The following is a 13,462-nucleotide window of genomic DNA, read 5'->3' on the forward strand; positions in this document are numbered from 1 at the left end:
TCACCTCCTTGTTGAGAGAGTTGTAAAGGCCCGGAAGGAGGCCATGGAAATTTCTGGTTAAAAGATTGGCTGGAATTACGCAGGTTTGGCAGATAGTTGAATCGAGGTCTTCATCGTCCGTCTAGCCCGGCCAGCAACCCTGTCTCCTACGAGCACACGTGATCGACACCTCGCCACCAGACTGCTCAAAAGAACGGTCCCTCTCGGCTTGCGTGTTCCTGCCTGACCTTCTCTGCTCAGATGCAGGCACGCATGCTCGGGCACACGGGAAAAACCTGGGACTCCGCTCTGCATGGGCCTCCCCTTAGCCCTCATGCCCCCTGGTCTCCTCAAAGCCTTGGCCTTCACGCCCCGAGGCTTTTCCATTGATTTCTGTGATGCTAACCATTTGGATTCCCTCCCTGGCTCAGAGCTGGAGCCGGGTTCCCAAATCCCACCCAGGCTCACACCAAGGATCTCATGACTTCCAGCCACATCCTGCCAATGATCGTTTTGGATAGATTTGCCTTCTCTTTCCTCTGAAAGCAACTGGCTCTTGGCTTTCCTCTGGGTCCCACTCGTTCCTTTGTCAGCCCACACGGCGGGGATGGGGTTGACGCCACCTCCCCACCACGCCGCCCTATCCTCCGTTCGAAAGCTGCCCACTCGCTGGATCTCTTTCTTCTTCTTTCTTATTTTTATTCTTTTTAAGAATCACCAAGAGTGTGCGGGCGCCTGGTGGCTCAGTCAGTTAAGCGTCTGCCTTCGGCTCAGGTCATGATCCCAGGGTCCTGGGATCGAGTCCCGCGTCGGGCTCCCTGCTCAGCGGAGAGCCTGCTTCTCCCTCTGCCTGTCTCTCTCTGTCTCTTATAAATAAATAAATAAAATCTTAAAAAAAAAAAAAAAAAAAGAATCACCAAGAGTTAGAATCCTTCTGAGGAGGTTGCGAAGGTAGAAAATGGAGCCAGCAGAGAGGAATGTAAAGCCAAGGGATGGAGCCTTCTGGAGACGTGGCCTGGGCCCCTTCTGTTAGTTATCTACAGCTGCGTAACAGACTCGTCCAAAAACGGCTTCCAACAACAAACATTTACCATCTTGGTTTCTGGGGGGGTCAGAGTTCTGGGTCCAAACCCTGGGCCTCCCTCAGGGTTTCTCACGAGGCCACGATCACAGTACCCACCGCGACTAGAGTCACCCCAACGCTCAACTGGCAGAGAATCTGCTTCCAAGTTTGATCACGTGGCTGTTGGCAGACCTCGGGCCCTTGCTGGCTGGGGAGGCATGAGTTCTTTGCCACATGAAGAGATGTGCCGGTCCCTGGCTTCTATCGTGATTCCTGTCATCACTTTGGGCAAATGGATGAGACGATTCATCGTACAAGTTGGGCTCTCAGTTCTTCAACCAGCTTTGCTCTTGACCGGGTTGCATGGCTCAGGAGGACCCCTCAGTTTGAGTGTCTTCTCTGAAACTGTCTGAGGGGTCTAGGACCAGTAGGGACTGGCAGGACCATCTGAACAACTCCCTCCCCAGACCCCCAACCAATGAAGCCCACACATAAGGTAGACCAGATGTCCTGAGGAGGCATCCCAGAATCCTATGAAGATTCCAGAAGGCGAGCCTGGTGAGCACATTGCTCCTGCTGGCCGACATGGTCATTCTTTTGTACGACTACGGAAGATGAGACACCTTTGGCGTGCTGACTTGGGGTGATTCAAATTGTTTATATGGACAAGAGCCCACACATCCTAGAGGCATCCTCCCTTCCACCCCCTCCATGGCCACCTACTCCCATGGTCATCCCCTTGACCTGCTATATTAGATCACTGTTGCTCAAGTGCAGATCAACATTAGAATCACCAGGGGAGCTTTTAAAAAACAGGGTGCCCTGGGAATCTACATGACACCACTTAATTCGGAAGCTCAATCAAAATGAAAATACCCAGGCCCTGGTTTTTGGGTTTTTGGTTTTGGTGTGTGTGTGTGTTTTTTTTTTTTTTTTTAATTCCCCAGATCATTCTAACATTGAGAAGATCTACTTTAAATGGATGGCCAGGAATCTCAACTAGGGACTCAACAAAAAACCCCGAATTAAGTGGTGTCGTGTAGATTCCCAGGGCACCCTGTTTTTTAAAAGCTCCCCTGGTGATTCTAATGTGCCCTGACCATAAGCTCCGTGGGCTAATAATCTAGGCATCTCCTGGACACATTAGCGCTGTGGAATCTTGCTACTCAAAGCGGGCTCCAAGGACAGCAACACCAACACAACCCGGGAGCTCATCAGAGCTCCACATCGAATCCACATCGTAACAAATCCCTGGTGATTCATTCACACATTCCCGTTTCGAGAAGCACAGTTCAAGCCATGTGGCAACTCTGCTAAAGTCCGTTTTCCAACTTCAGAACAACTCAGATAATGGTCTTGCCTCACACATCACTGAGAAAGTCAGGAGCGATCTGACAGTGACTGTCCATCAACCCACGGCCCAAATTCCATCCTCCACACTGCAGCGCCCACGTTCAAAGCCTTCTCTCCCACCACGGTGACTGAAAGGCCCTCCTCCTAGCAAAGGCAAACGACCTGCTTCCTACCTCGCAGCACATACCACCTAGCTTTAAGAAGAGAAAGAGAGAGAGAGAGAGAGAAATATATCCTTTGACCCTACTCCTCCAAGCCCTGCCGATTCCTCTGCTTCTCGTCACAGCAAATATTTTCACCAGAAGAGTTACTCGTGGTCGTGAGCTCTACTTTCTTAGCTCCTAGGCTCTCCTACTCACTCCACTGAGCCCGCTCTCCCAATGCCACCCAGAACCATCATGCTGCTTACCTCGGAACATTCTCGAGTCTTCAGCCCATCAGCAGGGTACCACATTTCCTCCTGCTGGAAACCATGACTTGTCTTGGCTTCCATGGCATCTCACGTGGCTCAAGTCGTCTTTCTGGATCTTCTGCCTATGCTCAATCTTAAATGGGGCGGCAAGCTCCTGCCCTTTCCTCTCTTCTTTATATATTCACTCTCTTCAGCGGCCTGACCCTGTCCCACAGCACTACACACCCTCAATTCCCTGATGACCCCAAATTCTTATCTCTAGCCCCAACCTTTCCCCATGCCCCCCTGGCTACTTGCCGTCTCTCCAGGGATCCTCAGGAGAAATCTCTAACAAACCCCCCAAAACAACCCAATTCTTCACTTCCAAAGACAAAGCAAACTAACACAAAACCTGCTCTCCGGGCCTCCTTTTGGAGGCTCCGTCCTGCTCCTTAAGCACAAAGTCAAGGATCACAAAATTCTCCCATCTTGGGGCACCTGGGGGGCTCAGTCAGTTAGGCATCTGCCTTCGGCTCAGGTCATGATCCCGGGGTCCTGGGATCGAGCCCCGAGTCGGGCTCCCTGCTCGGCGGGAAGCCTGCTTGTCCCTCTCCCCCTGCTCATTCTCTCTCTCTCTCTCTCAAATACATAAATAAATACAAAATCTTTAAAAAAATTTTTTTTTATTTCTGCCATCTTCCCCATCCCCTCCCTGTCCACTCCTGTTGGATCTACCTCCGAAAGTTTTCCGGAATCCATCCATGGCTGTCTCCATGGCCACCACCCTGCTCCCAAGGTACCAGCAGCGCTCCCGGTCTCATTACAAGGACCCCACTGGTCTCCTGGTCCACCCTTACCCTCTACAATTCACTCTACAAAGTGGCAGCCGGAGTGAACTTATACAACATTAATCACCTTAGGTCAGCCTTTCGGTAAAACCACCCAAAGGCTTTCCACTACGTTAGAAAAGAGAAATCCAGACTACTGAGCCTAATTCACGGAGCAAGAAAGTCTACCTTGTCTCTCCCTTGCCTTACCTGATTTGCACCGGCCACACAGACCTTTAGCTCCGTGCTGTTTGGTACAGAAGGCACCAGCTTCAACGTGGCTACTGAAAGTTAAATTTAAATCGGCTAAAACGAAAACAAAATGTCCAATTCCATTCCCATCTCTGCAGAAAGCTCTGCGGACCGTGCTGATCTATAGGCTCCTTGGACGGGGCAGGTTCGGCCTTCCCTTGTGGCCTTGGCCCTGGCCATCACCCATGCCGTTCCCCCCAGCTCTTCCCATGGCAGGTCTAGACATTGGCTTAAACGTCACCTCCTCAGAGAGGCCCTCCTTGAACACTCCATCTTGAAATTATCACGTCTCTATTTTTCCTGCCACCACCCAGGCCGGGCCTTCATCCACTCCACCCCTGACGGCCCCACAAACAGAGCCCTGCCTCTGCCCTCCGGTCAACCCCGCAAACACCGGCAGGCTCACCTTCTGAGGATTCCCTTTGTCCAATCAGTTCCCTGCCCCTGCCCCTTCTGGCCCCAAATGGCCTCTGTGTCCCCAAAGGGAGCCTCCTCGTTCCTACCTCAATGTGGCTGGTAAGGCCCTTCCCTCCGTTTGGAGCCCTGTCTCTGCTTCTTGAAGCCACACCTTCTCTTGCCTTCCAGGTGAGGCACACTCCTCATCCAGACGGCGGCCCCTCCTCTGGGCTTCTCCTGCACTTCCTGTCTGCAGCCTTGCTCACGCTGCTCACAGACGACAAGAGGTTCTACCTCCCACAGGCATGCCCACAGGTAATCCCTGGGATTACTCCTAAGGGCCACGGTTTCCAGACTTCGCCAAGGATCAGAGTCACCTGGAAAGTTCGTAAGAACACACAGAGCCAGGCTCATGGAGGTGGGACAGGGTTTGGGCCTCTGTCCCTTCCCCACATTTCCCAGGTGACTTGGGGACCCACCAAATTCGAGACCCACCGCTTTTTAGAACCTCAGACCTACAACACGGTTGCATGAGCTCTGCCCTTTCCCCCCCGGTTCAGAACGTCTGGGAGGGGACCGACTCAGGGCATACCCCCTCCTCTCACACAAACTTGCTCTTTCGAGTCTTGAAACAAGTGAGTGCCTGTGACAGACTGAAGATGGTCCCCCAAACAGGTGCTTCCTGATCCTGGCAGCCCGCAAGTAGAAACCTCCTATGACTATAGGGACTTGGCGGGTGTGATGAAGTCAAGGATTCTGAGACGGGGAGGTCATGCTGGGTTGTCCGGGTGGGCCCCAAATACAATCACAAGGGTCTTTCTAAGAGGGAGACAGGAACAGCAAAGAGGGAAAACGCCATGTGAGGTCAGAGTCAAGGAGAAAAGGCAACACTATGTGAGCCAAGGAAGGAGCCTCTAGAATACAGAAAAGGAAAGACTCCCAGAGCCTCCAGAAGGAACCAGCCCCTGACACCTTAATTTTAGCTTTAAAAGACTCATTTCCAGGGACACCTGGGTGGCGCAGTCGGTTCAGCGTCTGCCCTCAGCTCAGGTCACGATCCCAGGGTCCTGGGATCGAGTCCCATGTCGGGCTCCATGCTCAGCGGGGAGCCTGCTTCTCTCTCTGCCTCTGCTCCTTCTCTCTGCTCATCCTCTCTCGCGCGCTCAAATAAATAATAAAATCTTTAAAAAAATAAAAATAAAACTGAAGACCCAGGTCCTCAGTGATATTCGCCATATCTCAAGTGCCCCGTATTGGTGGCTACTGTCCTTCGTGGCATAAACACAGAACACTTCCGTCACTATAGGAAAGTTCTACTGGACTGTGCTGGCGTGGACCATCTCTCCACGCATGCTTGGCTCCAGCTTCACCCCTGTCTAGAGAAACCCAGAGAGAGAAAAATGAAGCGAGTGCACCCCGTTCTACCCCAGAATTCCCTCTTGAGCATGTGTCTTAAGACATTGTCTAGAGATTTCTGGCCCAGCCATGGTCTGCCTGCCCATTACAAAGACTCTATGGTGAGGCAACTGCCTCATGCAGGGGTGAGGTGGGGGAAGGTGGAGATTAGAGAGGAAGAAACAGAGGGAGACAAGGGGAGCAGCTCAGAAATGGATTCTGGTGATGTTATCAAGAGCAGAAAATTCAGATGGGGAAGGCAGGCCTCCCTTGAGACCCGAGAGCTTGTAAAGCAAGCCCCCAGCCTGCAGAGGTGTTAGACGACTGCTCAGAAGGCTCTGCAGGGCAGAGGGTCTGCTCCCTGTGCCCTCGGGAGGCTGGAGAACCCCAGGCACTCACATGCCCGCCAGAGCGACCGCGCGGGGGAACAGACGGGGAGAGGAAATCGACAGAAAGCAAAGACACAAAATTCCTCTGCACAGAAATCTTTAAAATTTGAAAACGCCTGGGCTGGCAAGGCTGTGGGACATGGGCACTCCTAGACATTGCTGGTAGGCGGGGGTGGGGAGGGGAGCCAGAGCTGCCCCTTGGAGGCAATCTGGCACTTTCCATCAAAATTACAGACACTGGGGGGCACCTGGGTGGTGCAGTCGGTGAAGCAGCTGACTCTTGATTTCGGCTCAGGTCATGATCTCAGGGTCATGGGATCAAGTCCCACATCAGGCTCCACATTCAGCGGGGAGTCTGCTTGGGATTCTCTCTCCCTCTCCCTCTGCCCCTCCCTCTACCTCCGAAAGTTTTCTGGAATCCATCCATGGCTGCTCTCTGTCTCTCTCTAATAAATAAATCTCAAAAAAAAATTATAGATGCTTATCTGATTTGTTCCAGCCTTTCAACCTCAGGAATTCATCCTTCAGAGATACTCACCCACATGCAGCATGATGGACACACCAAGGCAATCCACAGCCGGTAAAGGTAACAGGAAAAGCCTAGAAGCAATCCACATGCCCGTCAGTGGAACAAGTTCAGGAAGGCATGAAAGAGAACGGGGACCCTTTCTATTGGCTAAACTCCAAGACAGAGGTTATCAGTTTTAAAACCCACAGCAAGAACAGCAAGGTGCCAAGTACAGGGGGCGGGGGGCTAGCCCCTGCGTGGGGGAAAGCACAGGCTAGTACATGTTTGTAGATACCTGCACGGTTTCTAGAAGGACCCGAGGGAAACTGGTAATGTGTTTGCCTCTGGGGAAGAGAAGCGACAGGCAGAGCTCAGGTGTGGGAAGGAGGCCAGGTTTGGACTTCAGATTCTCTAGTCCCTTTCAAAGAGCAGGCCTGATCTATATTCGATAAGCATCAAATTCACAAGGGCAGATACGCTTCTGGTGTGTAGACGCCACAGAAAGTTTAAAATGCACCCCGACACACCCTTCTGCACCTGCCAGGTGAGTGGGCCCACGGTACCACACAGGCACCTCCGTTCCCTCTCTCCCTGTAGCGGGCATCCGCTCCACTGTGGGCCAGGGCCTCCGAGGAGGTGCCCAAACTCCAGGCCCTCGGCAGATCGGGGCTGTGCTCCAGCCTTGGAAATGACCAACCAGGGGTGTCCTCTCCCTGCCTCCAACCAGGCTTCAGGGTCCCACTTCCAACCAGGGTGCCGCCACATCCTAGGGACCCCGATAGGGCTGGGTGCCCACAGCCACCGCCCAACGCTCCCCCCGCCAGCCCCTCAATCCAGGGAAGAAAATAAAAGAAGTCCCACAGCTGCCGTCTGATAATCACTATGGACACCAGACACCAGCCTGCATCAGGTCTGGGTCCAATTAGCCACCCCCACAACAACACCATAGCAACAAAGGTAATATTATTGTTCTAAAAAGAAGAAGAAGAAACCACACACCACACACACACACACACACACACACACACACACACACACACAGTGTCATGAGATGGCTTTTAAAACCACAAAGATAACGTTTTTCCACACCCGATGACTCGGGCCTCTCACTTCCGAACAGCGTGGCTTCTTCAGTGTTAAGCAACCAGGCTCGGAGCAATTATGTCTCTACACGCCCCCAAGATGTGTGCCCTCCACGGGGGAAAACCAGGCATGAGAACGCATCCCAGGCAAGCCTGGAGTGGAGGCTGCGCCCTCCCTCTGCCTCCCCCTTGGAGGCAGGGAGGCTGGCGGGGGAGCAGAGGGGGGGCCCTGGCTGGCTGGAGGGCTGTCTGGCCAGCTGCCTGTCCTCTCGGTGCCAGACCCAAGCTGGGCACTGGGGTTTCGGCGGCTGCAGCAACGAGCCACGCACTGATCTTCAGACCTAAATGTGGAAAGCATTAGCCCAAATGAAAAGACATAAATCAGGAGGGGACCTCGTGGCACGGAGGAAAACGGCCCTTCTCAGAGAGCGGGAGCCTGTTGCTGTTGGACGAGGGCGGAGTGAGTCACCAGCCAGCAGGGGGAGGACCAGGGAGGGAGGAGGCGGCAGGGAGGGGAGCCCCCAGTGGGATGGGGCGGGGTGCGGGGGGGGGGGGGGGGGGGGGAAAAAAAACCCCCGGGGGTGGGGGGGGGGGGGGGGGGGGGGGGGGGGAAGCGGTGCTAAAACACAGCTGTGGGTTTCTAGCTTAAGAACACTTCATCAACAGTCTGGGGGGAGGGGGGCCAAATATCACCTCCCTCCCCAACACAGGACGTGTTTCAAAAACGTGTCCTCCCCAGAGAAGACAGCGGGAAGGAGTATTCCCTGAACAGCCAGCTGGTCACCCCCTACTGGCCCGGAGGCTGCTTCCTGGGGAAACCACCCTCGCCGGGGGCACGCCGCCCCTTGTCTTCCGTGGCTCCTCCCAACCGTGCACCATACTCTTTGGGGGCGCCCAGGTGGCTCCGTCGGTGATGCATCTGCCTTTGGCTCAGGTCCTGATCCCAGGGTACTGGGATCGAGCCCCACCCTGGGCTCTCTGCTCAGCAAGGAGTCTGCTTCTCCCTCTCCCTCTGCCCCTCCCCACCCCCACTCATGCTCTCTCTCCCTCTCTCTCCTTTAAATTAAAAAAAAAAAAAAAAAAGTCGGGACCCCGGGGTGGCTCAGTCGTTAAGCGCCTGCCTTCGGCTCGGGTCATGATCCCAGGGTCCTGGGATCGAGCCCCGCATCGGGCTCCCTGCTCGGCGGGAAGCCAGCTTCTCCCTCTCCCACTCCCCTCCTTGTGTTCCCTCTCTTGCTGTGTCTCTGTCAAATAAATAAATAAAATCTTTAAAAAAAAAAAAGTCTAAAAGAAAGTTTTAGTCCTGGTCTCCCCCAGAGAGCAGGGCAAACGGCCGGGCCACCTGCAGCCACGGGACGCCCAGTAAGAGCAACCAACAGAAAAGCCCTGATTGGGGGGGAGGCCTCGTGAGGAGGGGACCCGGGAATGGCCTTATTAGACGACAGGGTGGAATAGGGCATTCCAGACCCGGGAACATCATCCACTCCCCCACCCGACAAATGACTTCCTGAGCACCCCTCATAGACCAGACACCGTCTCAGGTGCTGGGACGCACCGGTCCCAGAACAAAATCCCGCGTCCTCACGGGACCCGCGTTCTCATGAGGGCAGACACCCAAGCCACGAGAAGCCCCGCACACGGGCAGGAGGCCTGGTTTTGCTGGAAGGTGGTAAGCGATGGAGAAAAGGAAGGAGAGCAGGAAACACAGCGGGCATGGCAGAGTGAGAAGATGCTGAGGGTAACTGGCGGACTCCTTTCCCGGAGGGGGCTGCAGTCCCAAATGACCCCAAACCAGGGCTTCAAGCCAGCACAGATTTAGGGTCTCAGGGTTCTCGGGGTCAGAAGCCCGAAGGGGTCTCGCGGGTCTGGTGCCGAGGTGTTAGCAGGGCTGACCCCTTCCAGAGACCCCGCGAGAGAACGGATCCCTCGCGTGGCTCAGCTTCCAGAGCCTGCCGTGTCGTCCCTTGGCGTGAGGCCCCTTCCTAGCATCACCTAACCTCCTGCTTCTGGTGTCCAGTCTCCTCCGGATGCAGCCTTCTGCCTCTTATATAAAGGACCCCTGTCACCATGCTGGCCCCCCCCCCCATAGGCCAGGACCCCCTCCTCATCCCAACAGCCTTAACTTCACTGCACCTGCAAAACCGGACTGCCGTGTGGGCACCCGGCCCGGGGCTCTGGGCTTGGACATCTCTGGGGGACCCACGTGGGCTGCAAAGGCCCTCACAAGGAAGCATGCCTAGAAGGTCTGCAGGGGAGGGGGGCAGCGGGATGAGGCTGGGGGGCAGACGCTGGGGGTTGCGTGGCGCCCTGCCGGCCACCGTGGTAGCTTCCTCCGCTCTACTCCCATCACCACGTGCCGGGGAGCCGCAGGACACAATCGGGCTTGTCAGTTAAGAACAGACGGGACCCCGGCAGAGCGGCCAGGCGGTGACCCCAAGAGTCCAGGGGCCCAAGGACGGTGGCTTCGGCTCACCAAGAGGATGACGGTAGGGGTGACGAGAAGGGGCTGCATTTTCTAAGAACCTATTTGGAAGGAGGAGCCCACACGCTTACCTGGCAAACTGAACGTGGGAAAAGGGGCGGGGGGGAGGGGGGACAACGCAGAGTCGAAGCCTTTGAGGGTTGCAACCTACGCAGCTGGAAGGACACGGAAAGGCTGCAGGGGGCCCGGCCCTGGAGGAAGGACCAGGTGTGATGTCTGGAGACCGGGCCTTGGCGGCGGGAGGCCGAGAGCAGAGTCTGGAAGCGGGCTTGCTGCTCCCAGAGCTGCAGGCTTCCGCCAGGGGACACAGCCGGAGGTCTGGGCTGGGAATCGGGGCTGGACGTGACCCCGCGAGGAATGGGAAGCGCCCAGGGTGTGGAGGCGGCCGCGACTACCCTGGATTAAGCTGGTGAGCCGGGAACTAGTTGTAAAAGGCAAGATGACAGAGGCTGAGTAAACAGGGATTTCGCCTTCACCCTCAATTGCTCAACCCGGCATTTTCCACTTCCCACGGCCCACAGGGCGGGAACGGAGTTGCAGGGCAGGGACGGGGTGGGCGGGATTCAGGAATGCGGTCCTAACAGGCTCCAAAATCCTGAGCAGCGACCCAGCTCCTCTCAACTCACTCCCTGGTCAGCCCCTGGGGCTCTGATCACCCATCCGCAGGGGGATTGGGGAAGGCTCTTGCAACTCAGAGCCGGCGGCGTGGTCCTCCTCCGGGGGGACCCGCACAACCCCAGGACAGAGAGCAGGGCCCAGGGCAGGCGGCCAGACGGTGTGGGCACCTCCCCGGGGACGCGGCTCTCGCCCTCCCACTGGACACTAGGCAAGCGCTTTCCGGGCCTTTCCACCCATTCAATTCATCTGACAAATGCTTAGCGAGCAGGTGCGGTTTCTGGACACTTGGGGCACATCAGTGAACAAAAGTGACGGGAAGAAAAGGAAGGGAAAACAACACCTCTGCCTTCACCGAGTGTTCATCCCAGCATGGGGGGCGGGAGGGGGGGGGGCAGAGAAGCAAAACAAGAGATTAGTAAACTATAGAGAATGTGACACGGAGACAAGGAGACAGACAGAGCAAGGTGAGGGGAGCCGGGAGTTTGGGGTAGGCTGCAGGTTGGGTGGCAATTCTCAACAGTGCGAGATGTTCGAGGTGGAAGATCCTTCCAGCTCTTCTGCACCCTTTCTTCCTTCTGCCCCTCGCCAGTTCACCCAGCAGTTCCTGGAGCTCACCGCAGGCCTGCCCCCAGGCACGCTGCTCCCACAACGCATGCATTTTATTCAGGGGGTCGACGGTAAGACAACTCATTCCAGAAGGGCGCGAAGGAGCAGAAAGCCGTCTCATGGGCCTCCTGCGAGCGCGCCCATCGTGTCACGGGACATGAAGCCTGCTGGGCGGAGGACAGCACCGGGGGACCCTGCCAAGAGTGCCCGGTTCTTGGTCAGGGCCCCTAGTCGGCTTCCTTCCTCCCACCTCCCGCCCCTTCCGCCATCACCACCACAACCACCACGACCCGGGTTAGCGAAAACTGCGCTCTTCTCCGCACTAGAAACCTCGACTCTTGGAAGCCTCCCACAGAATGTCCTGGCAGCTGGCCCAGCTGCCGTCCCAAAGCATCCACTGGTTTTAGGGCCTCCTCAGCTAACTGGTCGCGACATCTCCGGGGGCAGTGCCCACCCCAGGACTGAGGGGGCCCTGCAGGCTACCATCTCCTCTGATCCGAGCATCTCTGGTAGGCGGGGTGACGGCTCTTGCCACGCTGTGCTCACTTCTGGGGCCACGGCAGCCTGGCGGCAAAGGATGGGCAGGAGGGGAGGTCCCACCTAGGGTCCTCATGCCTCTGACCCCAACTTGGAACTCTTACCGGCAGCGGCAACCACCGGGGAAATGCAAGTGAGCGGAGCACCCAGGCTTCTCCTGTTTGGAGGAAAGTCAAGGCTGACTTCGGGCATACATCTCTGACAGTGCCTTGGCCTGTGGACCCTCCCATCTCCTCCCACGATGCATCCAGCTGCGAGCCAGCTGGCCTGGGGCTGGCCCCAGGCTCCAGTGGAAGAGACAGCCACCAGGAGCTGCTCCGGCCGCCATCCACCTCCCTCTGCCTTGCCCTGAACTCTTTGGGTCTCATCACCCCCCCAGAGTTGTGAGGATTTGAAAAGCTGGAACTCACGGCTTTTCCTTCCCGTCCTACAACTGAATATCCCCCAAATGGTTCGGCAAAACCAGGACTCAATCCCCAGGTGGCCAGCGAAAGATCCCTTTTAAAAGCACATGGACCAGAGTCGGCAGCTGGGGGCAGGGGAACGAGGTGCGAAGAGAAGGCGGCCCCAGGCACCTCCCCTGCCCCATGCCACCCTCCCCCCCCCCGCCAGTCCCTCCTCATCATTTGCTCCCCTTCACAGCTGCTCCATGAAAGCAAAGGCCTGCTGGGACCCCAAACTGGGGACACCTAGCTGCTAAACCGGGTGTGCAGCTATGTTTAGGATCGGGAAAGTGGAGGGGCTGAGGGGTTCCCACTCCCCTCTATGGGGTGGGGGTGCAGAAGGGGTACAGGTGAAGCAACCAACGGCTTCCGTTGTAGGTTCTGGCGAGATGGTCCGGGTACAAATCCTGTCAGCCTTCCCATCTGTAAAATGGGCCTGGTCACCCCTCGTGTGTGTGTGTGTGTGTGTGTGTGTGTCTGTGTTGTGAGGATCAAATGAGTTAATGAAGAAAGGCACACTGTTTAGCACGGTGCCTAAAAGTGCATGCTCTATAAACGCCGTCGATTATTACTACAGATTTCTGAATCGGCAGATCCGTCTGGAAACGTTCTACCCACCTGAGAGGCCACGGGCCCGCTTCCCGGTTGAGAGGATATGGTTGAGCACAAGTAAGGAGATCCTGGAGATCTAATCGGGTGCTCCTGAGACTGCATCCTTGCTCCTCGCTGTCACCCTCTGCCCCATGCTTCTGCACCCCATTCTGTCCAACCAAGTCTCAGAAGCCACTGACTGAGACTGGTTCTTCCGGGGAGGGCTGGGGAGGTGGCAGGGCCCCTGAGACAAGGGGGGCGGGAGGTGTGGTCGGAATCCGCCGAGAGGACTGCATTTTCTGGTCTGCAAACAGAGGTGCCACCGCTCTCCCCACCCACCCAGGGGACCGTGCCGCGGAAACCCCGAAAGCCTCACCGACGGCCCAGCCACTGTGTCTCTGCATCCTGCCCTGCCCCGGGAGACACGCCCTTCTAACGCTTTCTTCCTGGAAGAACAGCTGGTGCCCAAGCCAACGACTTTCAGGAACCCTCGCAGGTTGAGACAGACCCAGATACCGAGGCACCTTCCCCAAACACTTGCGTGTATGTG

The 13,462-nt window shown here is 56.2% G+C and overlaps 1 protein-coding gene across 4 annotated transcripts in view; it reads right to left on the bottom strand.

Moving 5' to 3' along the window:
- The window catches only part of GAS7 (growth arrest specific 7), a 191,037-nt gene that overhangs the window by 127,730 nt on the left and 49,845 nt on the right, over positions 1-13,462 (bottom strand). The window contains exon 1 of one of the 4 annotated variants that reach the window (XM_073881715.1): positions 3,824-3,843. The exons of 2 other annotated variants lie outside the window; for them this stretch is intronic. Coding sequence is in view for 1 of the 2 variants with exons in the window: in XM_025864284.2 (XP_025720069.1) it covers positions 2,805-2,888 (84 nt within the window). In the remaining variant the exon portion in view is untranslated. Of the gene's footprint in view, positions 1-2,804; positions 3,014-3,823; positions 3,844-13,462 lie in introns of those variants that run through there. One more of the 4 variants, XM_025864284.2, reaches the window with a different exon arrangement.

This window comes from Callorhinus ursinus, unplaced genomic scaffold (genome assembly GCF_003265705.2).
Source record: "Callorhinus ursinus isolate GAN/ISIS: 27379988/994484 unplaced genomic scaffold, GSC_fseal_2.0 scaffold43, whole genome shotgun sequence".
NCBI lineage: Eukaryota > Metazoa > Chordata > Mammalia > Carnivora > Otariidae > Callorhinus > Callorhinus ursinus.